The sequence below is a fragment of the Neodiprion fabricii genome, chromosome 5 (assembly GCF_021155785.1).
Source record: "Neodiprion fabricii isolate iyNeoFabr1 chromosome 5, iyNeoFabr1.1, whole genome shotgun sequence".
Classification (NCBI taxonomy): Eukaryota; Metazoa; Arthropoda; class Insecta; order Hymenoptera; family Diprionidae; genus Neodiprion; species Neodiprion fabricii.
Genome location: NC_060243.1, coordinates 33,310,842 through 33,322,029, shown reverse-complemented (window position 1 = coordinate 33,322,029; position 11,188 = coordinate 33,310,842). Strand labels below are relative to the sequence as shown.

The 11,188-nt window shown below is 37.4% G+C and overlaps 1 protein-coding gene and 1 long non-coding RNA gene across 2 annotated transcripts; both read right to left on the bottom strand.

Annotated features, from left to right (window-relative positions):
• Positions 1 to 1,133: 1,133 nt before the first annotated feature.
• Positions 1,134 to 1,516, bottom strand: LOC124183723. The gene is made up of 2 exons (XR_006871029.1): positions 1,402 to 1,516; positions 1,134 to 1,173 (listed from the first exon to the last, which is right to left on the bottom strand). It is a non-coding gene; the product is annotated as an uncharacterized LOC124183723 (long non-coding RNA).
• A 2,159-nt stretch (positions 1,517 to 3,675) lies between these two features.
• On the bottom strand, positions 3,676 to 10,552 carry LOC124183717. Its single transcript, XM_046572587.1, has 7 exons — positions 9,782 to 10,552; positions 8,861 to 9,147; positions 8,578 to 8,718; positions 8,290 to 8,487; positions 7,987 to 8,166; positions 7,364 to 7,862; positions 3,676 to 7,177 (listed from the first exon to the last, which is right to left on the bottom strand). The coding sequence occupies exons 2-7, from the start codon at positions 9,065 to 9,067 to the stop codon at positions 6,477 to 6,479; spliced, it is 1,926 nt and encodes a 641-aa protein (XP_046428543.1). The 5' UTR covers positions 9,068 to 9,147; positions 9,782 to 10,552; the 3' UTR covers positions 3,676 to 6,476.
• Positions 10,553 to 11,188: the final 636 nt, after the last annotated feature.

Here is an 11,188-nt window from a genome sequence, read left to right as displayed (position 1 = left end):
GACCACCACTACTTTTCACACTTTGAATAGATCAGTAAATGACTCACGATCATCGACGTAGTTACGTTGTTATCCCGAAAATAGAACATGTCTACTATTTTTAAGAAAATTGGACACGTTCAAACATGTGTGTAACGGTATACCTATATGGGTATGTAGGTGTTTAATAATTGTGCCTAAAAACATCCTGCCGCCTCTTAATTGCTCACTGCATGCGTGTATAATTAGCTTGAGGATTTCTTTCAAGCGATGCCCTTAACACGCTTCCACGAGCTTTAACTAACTGCCGAAACTCTCACAAATAGGCCGTTGCCAAAGGTGAGAGAAAGAGAAGAAAACACAAAAAGTGAGTAATATCTGTAACCGGCTGAGGATTGTCAATATATTTACCGTACTTTTTTACACCAACCAAAAATAGTATCGTTTCGATGATCCTTTTGTCATTTCTACCCATATACGTCAAAACGTGGCGCATTATAATTCTCACATCAGCCGCTTTCTCAGCTAATTAGCATAATTAACCATATTACAGCCGTTACGTGCAATGGACGTCAAAAAATTGATTAGTTGAGACCTAAGCTCATTATAACTGTGCCTTGAAGATTTCATACGCGCAAATACAATCTTTTTTTTTTTTTTATCCCACTTTTTATTCTCTCTGAGAAACAGACAGAAACAGATTACCTACATCTTTTATTTAACAATCCCTGATGTATACACTTCGGTACTTATAGTCATCCGCGTGGGATGTCCAGTCCTGGCTTTAAGGGTAAAAAAAAATTGTTCAACATCATACCAGCTACGCTCGTCTACATATTATATACACATCAAGGCCCCTATTTTTAAACGTGATCTCAAGTTTTTATAGATTTTGATGTTGACTGAGCTTAGACGACACTTCTATTCTTTATTTATTATTTCTTCATGAAACGGTGACCATCCTCTCGTCAACCTTCCAGGATCCACGGACGGTGGAAATAAACCTCGCGCAGCGTGGCACGCGACACGGATCTCCAATTAGCTGGGAATCCCTTAGTTTCGAATGTGTGTTGTTGATAATCGACGTGGTGACGTACCTACTGGGAATCTGCATGTTCCCTCGTCCGTAACGGATATAATGGTGTCATCTTTTCACTGTGTCCTGGTACCGCCAACCGTGTGCCTCGCCATGCACTACAGGGCAAAAATCACATAACGGTCATGTTTGCACAGTAATTAAATTTTACAATTTACAGACGTCGTATAAACGGTTGCAGTTGTCTACTGTATACTAAACTTATCAATCTGATGTAATATTACTGTACTAGCAAAGAGAGGAATTGAAGAACGTCATTTTTCACGAGGCTGAAGTTAGTAACGTTAATGTATCGAAACGTTGAAACAAAAATTACTGTTTCGTACCTTTAGAATACCTGAAGGAGTTGAATTTACAAAATCTGAACTTGCCGATGCTGTATTAACAGTTTACTATATTCCAAGCAATCTTAAAGTTGCAAAATAAGGACTTTTTCCAAAGATGCATCGTTACAACAACGTTACAAACTTCAGACTGATCATTTTTCAGTCCCGCGCGGAGATGAATGGCGTCGCAAATTATCTCCCGTGACTTAATGATCGAACTATTTGATTCACGAGGCGTAACATTAGATCACGGACAATCATATACTTAGTTCCGAGAAATTTGTTCACGGTGTTGGACAATTCACAATTCAAACCGATTTCCGGAGATTACGTCACCTGGTACAATTTATGTACGTATATAATATACTTGTCGACCTTCCATATTATATACTCGAGGGTTAGAACATGTATAAGGAACTTAAATGTAATTTCCCTCCCAGAGTTTCGAAAATATTGTTTGCAACTTCGAGTAAGGAAAATTGTGAAATTCTGTAACCAAGTCGATAAAATTTGAGAAACATGTTGCATCTGTTGGAGTATAATCTTAGTCGCGTACAGGAGAAAGCCTTTAAATTGATGATGTGGTAGAAAGGGTGAATTTTCAAACTCTCTACAGACACTAAATTAGGATGTAAGGTCTTACCAACAGTTGATCTCATTTCTTACACGAACTGCTTTTTGTACACCGGCCGGGTAGGTACGTTTAACTGTAAGAGATGACGTCGGACAACTTCTGACGTTTGATTCCATGACACAGAGAATTCCGTTAATATGAAACGTAACGTGAAATTAAGGAATGAACGAATCGCAACAGCCATCATCCGCGCCGAGGCAATCTGCAATCTGGTATAATTGTAGTTAAAGTAACGTGATTGATTCATTCTTCTCTGACGACGTATGATCACAATTATAAATACCATTCTATTGGCGTGACAAAACTTGGAGTTTAATCCATTCAAAACGGTTGTTCATTCCAGTGTACATACGTTTGAAAAATTCATAATCAAAGTTTTAACCAACCGATTTTTTTTTTAAGGATGGCTTTGGCCAACAGTTTCAATACCCATTTGACAAAAATATATCGAAGACTGCCTCTTAATCAAGTATGTTTCCTAGTCGAAAAAGTGAAGCTAAAATATTAGAGAAAAACATATACGTATCCACTGTAAGGTACACATGTACAACTTTTGGTATAGGTTTAGGAAAATTCTGGAAAAATTCAAACATCGTTGTTGAAACATACAGAGTCGAAGCTCGTTGAATTTTTTTTTCCCGCCATTTGTTTTGATTCGGTTCTAAAAGGGTTAAAATTGTTACGGATGATGGATACAGAATTTGACTGGTTGAAGTATATTAAAAATTTGCCTGAAATTTTTACTTTTCTTTGGTTCCTTAAGGAATTTTTCTTTTTCATTTCATTCTCCAACCGGTATTGGTCAGTTGACGACGTCCCGAAGTTCCTCGAGCTATGCGATCAGCGTTAGCAAATATTGCGAAACGTGTGGAGAGCGGGACTGATCTATGACTCACGATCGAGTTCGACCTAGTTTGGTGGGGTAGTTCTTGGTAAAATGAAGTCATCCGCTACCGGTAAACTACCTACCTGTCTGACTTATCCACCCCCTAACCAAACCCTGAAACACAATGGCTCACGCTCAAGGTGATAAGGCGATTCCGATGAAGGGTGGAGTGTAATCGTGAAACTGAAACCCGGGAAAAAGATTCCTAGTAGTATCAAAGTAATGCGTAGTTCGTTCAGATGTGCAATCAACGAATTTGTCTAGAAAGTTTGGAAGGACGCATGAATTTACATGTGAATGTGAATTACAATACAGGATAGAATAGATTAAATTAATTTCTCACACTGTTACAAACAAATTGATACGACTTTTTGTTAACTTATCCAGACCATGGGGTGCTTAAGGTAAACGTGGTTAGGGCAATATGGCGTCAAGATTTGGAGTCACCTGACCGTTTCAGGTACATATAGTTAGCAAATACAAAGGCATAAAAATTATTGTACAAGCTGTAGGACTTTCGTTAAGTGACATTACATTCCTCTAGAGCGAAACATGGGACTTAAAATCGCCTTTTTAACTAAATACGACACAGCAAATATGCTCTGTGGTATTATTTACTGCCACCAGATGACGTCTTATTAATTTATGGGTCGAACAAGTAATCCACGTTCCCAAATCCATTGCGCACCATGAAGAAAATAACAAGAAACAAATGGAAATAAAAAATAAAATAAATGTTATGATAGATATATCTCTTTAATAAATTCATTACAATGATATCGCGGGATGTAAATCGGATTTATGATAATGATAGTTTTCAAATAAGCGCATAACGTTGATAATTCAGTATAAATACAAATTTGTATACGGGGGATCACATGCGTATGTAGTCTATAATGATTAAATATTGAAATACAATCTAAATAAAATTTCTGCGGTATATATTACAATGAGAAAATATATAATTATTCGCTAACGTATTTGTAATACTACTACATATTATCACTATATAAATGTACGCATAATCATCTAAATGATAGTTATCGGTCGCAAATCGTTGTATTAATATTAATATTAATAAAAATAATAATAATAATAATAATAATAATAATAATAATAATAATAAAAGTAACAATTGTCGCAATAATAATGCTAATAGAAATAATAATAATGATAATAATAATAATAACCTTCGTGCTACTTCGGTATAAACAGCCGTATATGTAGATATCATAATCGTAGTAAGTTATGCAAATCTACCTTATTATAATAACAATATCTATCGTGCATTCGTACCGTGTGTAAATCTCTCTGCGCCCCACCTGTCCATTTCAATAATGAACTTTCAGAATCGTGCTTACAATTAATATTTGACCCAAAAAAGTTTTGTTCAAACATTCGATTTGATTTTTACTTGATTTTCGCAAATGGTGAGAGCTACAACTGACAGAATAAGCGTATTTTCGTATTATGTATATATTGTACACCGTACATACGTAGTTAAAACTGAATGAATCTTGTTGAAATCAGTACGTGACCAAGTCGCATACGATTAAACGCATTGGAAAAAAAGAAATCAACTATCATCGCGTCATTTGTCGAGGAAAAAAATAATCGAATAAATTCAATAACGAGAGCGAACGTTTCATCTTTCTTCTTGCAAATTGCAAGTTTCGCGGGCCTCTGATATAGGTTCCAAAGTGTATCGTGGTGTGGTTTATAATGTATGAATTTGATCTTTTAATACGGGAAAAGACGCAATAATGTTAATAATAAAGATCATGCAAATGATAATAATAACAATAATAATTACGATAAATACATAGTTTTAAAGATGAGTAGTGCGCGGGAAATACATTGACAAATTTTTATTCAAAAATATTAGTTTTCTAACTCAATATAACAAATGTAACAATAGTAACACGTAATGAAGACAATACGTAACACGAGTGTTTCTATACGTATAGCAGACTGTCTAACTAATTTGCCCTTTTCGTGTTACATGTTTCGTATTTTATTCCCTTGAATCTCACGTTCATATGATTCAATCTTTTTGTGATACGGTATGATAAAAATGATTTATCAATTCAACGATTAACTTAATCATTTTCAACAATTCAATAAAATTTACTGTAGCGAAAACATATTCTGACTTTAGTGAAGAAAAATAATAATATAATTTCAGCACCCTAAAAGAAATTTCGTCTACCGGTTTAACGATCAAAATTCTGTTTTCGAATAACAGAATGACATTTTACCAGTACAAAAATACGCCCAACTAAACGATACCCGGTATGAAATCGTGGCTGACGCAGCAAATTCAACTAATCAATGGTAATTTCAAAAGAAACATACGTATATATATATGTATAATATATACCTTTACAGATTCCGATTTACGAAAACGATTACATTATAAGAAACGAGCCTTTTGACGAATCCGTTGGAAAAATGATATTCATAATTGACGAGCTAAATGGAGAAACAAAAGACAAACTGTATAAGGAATATTCAGATTTTCCCCGTGATAGACCCGGAAAATTGAGAAATCAAAGTCACTCGAGGTTACTGTTATTGTGTCACTGGTAGATAGTATAATGTGTCTACTCATAAAGCGGCGCACAATCGAATTGTAGTACCGTCTTTTCTTTTTGTTAGAAGACCTAGATAAATAGGTTTGTTTTTCCCAATTTCCCTGTCGTACGGAGTTTCAAAAATTTCGCTTTTGAAAACTACAAACTCAATTTTATTTATAAACCGTATTTCTTTGGACAGGTGAACATTACGCCTCCTTCTCGAGGACTCGCTGAAATATCTGATTTAAACTCCAATTCAACGATAAAAAGTGCGTCTCAAATTGACCGATTTTTTGGCAGGTGATATGAGAATAATAATTTCAAAAGTCTCTATGATTCGGCGAATCAGAGTCCGAGATACGTATCTTAAGGCCACAAAAGGGCTTCATACCTTTTTCACGCCGAAACCAAAGGTTTTTTTTTAGAATTCCGCTGCATTAAAATTAGCTACGATGTTCAGGTCCAACTAAGACAATGAATAATGTAAGAGAAATAGGCTGTCTCATCGCAATTATAAGAAAATATATCTTTCGCGTATAAAAAAACAAAATCAAAACCAAATTAACAATAATTACAATAAATACATCTGGGCGCAAGATATATTTCAAATTTTATAAAATTCATTACGACCGAATCGGCTTTTCTCCACACCACCGGTCTATGTTGTAATTTTAGTAACGTTTATCTAAAAATATAAACGTATGAGTATCGCTTTGCATCCTTCAAAAAAAAAAAAAAAATATTTCAATATTCTTGTAGCACTTATTATGCTATCGTCGGGCGGTAAATTCGAAAATCTCTGACTCGAAAAAGCATCGAAAAATTTACAGTTTATTTGCACTTCTTACGAACAGAGCTGAAACAATTCCTTGATTTTCGTCACTTCAAAACCATAAATGGACTTATAATCAGCTTGCCACGTCTCCTTAAGCCATTTACTCAGTTGAAAGACATCTTGTCTTGTTTACGATCGTTGTAGTTATTCTAAAAGGCCGGAACAAGGCTCGGATATTCTCTTCAGCCAATCGCTTGTTGAATCAGTCGTGTAAACGCATGGACCAATGCGAAGTCGCCTAGGTATAAAGTTTGTAAGAAAGGTCGGTGTGACATTTTGATTTTCCGACTGCATTGGATCTCTGTTTTCATCGCATGTATTACCAACTCCATTCGAATTATCCTCTTCGTCTGAGGAGCAGAGGTCGATAACCGTTACTATGTTCTCTATGGTCGATGATCTTTCTTCATCTCTTCTTAGCTCAGGGGTTCGAATTATCGATAAACGACTCAAATTCTTTTCAAGACTCTCGTTCTCGTGCTGAGAACTGCTCCCGAGATTCTTAACTTCCGGTGATCTTAAAGGCTCGGTTGAATCTTGAGTTTCTTGTACCCGTGCAATGGGCGTCACTGTTGCTAACTCATCATCGTCGATGACAATGAGGTCGTTCTCAACGCCAGCATATTTACGCTTGGCAGAAAGGGACGACGAGAAAGAACAACGCCGTTTAGATTTGGGTGCGGGACGTGGTCCACCGCCCCGTATTTGTCGAACGCGCTGTTTTGGGAGCTGGTATTTATCAAGGTTACTTTTCAACTCGTCGATCTGTCGAGGCGTTAGTAAAGTTATGGGTACGATAGCCTTGCGACATGCGACGCAGAGTATCTGCGATCGAATGCTTAATACTGAAATATAAAAAGGGTGGTCATTTGTCAATGATGCGTGATAAAATTTCATTTGTACTGTACACTAAAGACTGGGGCGTTCGTTTGTACACAGAAAGGGGCACAGACGTACATGCCGTTATTTTTCTAAGTTGAAACGTCTGTGCTCCTGTTAAATTATAAGGCTAGGCGTCGATCAATACGTACTAGGCTTGCCCCTCAAAGAATTGAACTTGTACTCGTGTACGTAGTCGTCTTGAGGAGGCTTGTCACGATTTGCTTTATGCGATACGATCCATCGGCTAGTATCCGTTATTCTGTCTAACCATCTCGGTCGAGAACCGTTGCTAAGCGGTGGAGCGATCAAGTATCGCTCTATCCTTTCAAGTCTTTCTTGTTGCGTTACTTCTGTCATGGTACGAGATTTTTTAGCCATCGCTATACCGGCGGGGGAGGAAAACGGAATCGTTGGACAACGTGCCAGGTTTACTGATCCCCTAATACGTCTAGAGCTTCGAACCGCCTCCGTTTTCGTCGTCGCTTCCGCGCAAGATTTTTTCGGTAAACGTTTCGAGTCGTTTGACGATAACGCGAAATATTCCAGGAACTGATTTTGCACCATTTGTGGTCCTGCCGATACCTCCGGCGTAACAGGCCGTGAATTGCCGCTGCTTTGTTCCTGTTCGCAGCACAATTTTTCGTGTTCCTAAAATTTTCAAAAGCGTTTAGTAACGAAATTCCAAATAATCTATCAAAAGGATTTAATTTGCATGGTTTTAGTTTTGTAATTTGACAATGGGCCAGAGACCAAATGAAAGATTATGATGTACCTTCATTTTCTTGAACTCATTGAACTCGGCGTCACAGTTATCGCAGAGATATATGTCATCGCACAGAACTGGCTGAACCACAGTCTGCAGCTGCTGTTTCGTTTTGCTGGCTGGTCCAGAAACTCCGCTATTCCTCGGAAGCAGCAACCTTCGCGGGCTTTCAATTTTTTTATCGTAATTCTGAAAACAACATTGAAAAAATACCAAAGTTTAGGATCATTCGAAGACAGTAAGGTGTAAGTATTGCACAAAAACATGCAAAATAATTTATGAAATAACTGTGATCAAGTAAATTGAGCGCACCATATTTTCATTTCGGAATGTGACAAGCAGCTTTCCAGTGCTTTTGTGGAAGAGGCTCGTAGTCGAGTCCCAATTATCAACATATTCTAGCTTGTCTCTCGGGTGTTGAGCGAGGTGGGAACAAAACCTCAGCAAATATTCGCTGCGGTGATAAGTATAGCAACGAAAAACCAGTTTCTTCAGGTTCCCCATCCAGCTCTGCAATGAAGAGAAACAGAAGAACGATCTGATTTCACGCCACAAGAAATTAAGGACCTGGCTCCCAACTACTTCGCTTTAAATAATTACCTCGTTTATCTTACGAGGCCGTACAAAGGGATTTGTGAATTTGATCTCCTTAGGCCACCATTGCGGTTCGCCAATCACCTTTGCGGTATCATGCCCGAACGAGCATTGCACCATAAATGTTATGAAACGTTCCAGTTGAGGCTGCAAAACCATTGATTCATTATTTCATATCAGAAATTGTTAATTGAAAAGTTTGAATTTCTGAAGACAGAAGCATGTTGAGCAATATCACTAATAATTCCTTGGTGCGAATCCTCCTAATTAACTTCAGAGTCCTAATTACCAAGGTGATTTTTTCCAGGGAAGTTGGGTACCCGTCCGCAAAAAGGAGTGGAAGATTCGAAATCATAGAACCATCCTCGATGCAACCGGCATCAGTTGGCTCCTTGCATTCAGTGGCAGCCATCATACTCTCGTCCAAATTGTTGGGGATTTGGTCGTGCCCGAGTTCTGCCCGATCCCCTGGCTCTTTCCCTGTTGTAAACCTCATCTTCCTCTTGCTACCATTCTAGTAGTTAGAACATTGGCTCCGCTGAGGTATTAGCCGCGTTTATGGCAGAGAACTTAGCTCTGCAAGTTGCCAATTCTTATGTAACATCGACGCAGTGTTCGGCATGTAAAGTGTTGTGTGTATAATTCAAAGGTATTTCAGGTTTGAAGTAAAAAGAAAATTGGTTGAGGATTATTACATTCTTTATTTATTGACTATAAGGATAATAAATACACTACAAAAAAATGATTGACCAAAGTAGAGATTTACAGGACGTTTCACATGTTGGAAATAATTTCAGAGGATTTGGTCAACATGTGACAAATTTTAATCATTCGGGTCATGTTGAGAAAGTAGAAAGCGGGTTTTGCAGTTTCTGAAGCTCTCATAGAAGCTTGGTATGCATGATCAACAATTGATTGCAATGTTCAAAAGCTGTGCTCTATTTGCCTGGTCATATCTAGCAATGTATTTGCCATAAGTAAATATCGAAAATAATAACCTGCGTGGATTTGCAGGAAAAGGTAAACAACCGTTAGGATGTTCCAAGTGAAACAATTTAGACGCAAATTACAAATGGATTAACGTTATCGCGATGCTGACGTCAGGGAAAAAATATTCACTTTTCTCGTTTGAAACTAGAGCTTCGAGGATAACGTTTCCATCGAAGTATGACCAAGTGTCAGTTAGTAGTCAAGTATGCACATATATTACCTTTGTGTTCCAAGCTGTCGCTATATCAACGGTTAGCCTCCTCTATATAGAGAGTGTTTTGTTTTGCTCCGGTTTTTCCCCCACACTTTATAGGCCTTTGCGAGGTTTCGAAAGCAAATTGGTTCTTATCATCGCCCCGCGCTGCGCGCACACGATCTTCCTTCTTTCTTTATTATTTTTTTCCATATATTTAACGCGTTACACACCCCCTGCTAGTCGAACTATTATAGTCAAAGGACAGGCGATCGGTGGTTGGTGGTAATACCCGCCAACTAAAAAATGGCGTCGGATCATAAGCTCTGAGCAGGATTGTGGTTTGACATACTGCAGTTGACACTGATTCAACTATCGCTATTTATCCCTAATCGTCAACCCAGTTCACAAATATTCAATTTTCAAAATATTTATGAAAATCTATAAGGAACACACAATCAATTAATCTCCACTTCAGTGTTGTTATTTCCATTTACTATTAACAATCTCAAGATGGGTAGACAGTAGCATTTCTCCAATTATGACGCACAGCCGCAAACTATAGAGTACACAGATCATTGTTCTAATATTTTTTTTCTAACGCTACTAGCGTCACCAATCGGCTCGCAGCTATGGCTTTCCCGTTGGGACTTCCCCGTTAAATTCCCTTCTCCATCACCACTATCCCCATGGCCATTTTTTATTACCCGCCATTACTCGCGTTTTCGCAGTCTAGCCAACGTATTGAAATTACACGAATATTTTAGTCATATGGAATCATGAAACGCAAATAGCAAAGCGAAAAAATGTTATTTTTTTCGATGCCAAATAATGATGCTACAGCTATCTAATATGTCGTATACGATTGTGGGTATGACACACCAATTCTAAAAAGTATAATCTATCCGATTTATAAGTACTGCTGCCCACAGGATGTCCGTTCAAATTAAGTTGCAATCACGAGGATTACAGATAGTTTTCGTTTGCAGTATCAAGTTGCAGCCATTGAAGTTGATTTCAAGTTGAAACGGCATCGTGCTTGTTTTTATATAATCATTTAGGCCGCTGATATTTTTAGTTTTAAATTTATTTCTGATCTTTTATTGTCACGCTCGTAACGTTATAGCCCAGCAGCGCCTAAGCCGAAAAAACAAACTGCACAATTTTTTTGGGTTGAACTACAAAATGTAACCAATGTATTTGCGTCTACTTTTTCCGATAGTACCGTAAAAATAAACAAAATATTCGGTTTCCTGTAAAATGTAATTTTCTCAATAAAGATCGGACTTGTAGTTATATAGCCTTTACGACAAACCCTGTACCTTAGTTTCCAATGTATTTAGTCTTTATAAAACTAATATGGAAGTGCAACCAAAAACTTCGAGTTTTAACGATCACTGCTGCAAAGCTATATTCAAAGAGCGGATAATGAAG

Excerpts from the sequence above, each read along its gene's own strand:
- LOC124183717 (XM_046572587.1), bottom strand. The coding sequence starts at position 9,067 with ATGAGGTTTACAACAGGGAAAGAGCCAGGGGATCGGGCAGAACTCGGG. Across the intron at positions 8,719-8,860 it reads CCCTGGAAAAAATCACCTTG|CCTCAACTGGAACGTTTCAT; the intron begins GTAATTAGGACT and ends ATGGTTTTGCAG. Across the intron at positions 8,167-8,289 it reads CATTCCGAAATGAAAATATG|AATTACGATAAAAAAATTGA; the intron begins GTGCGCTCAATT and ends TGTTGTTTTCAG.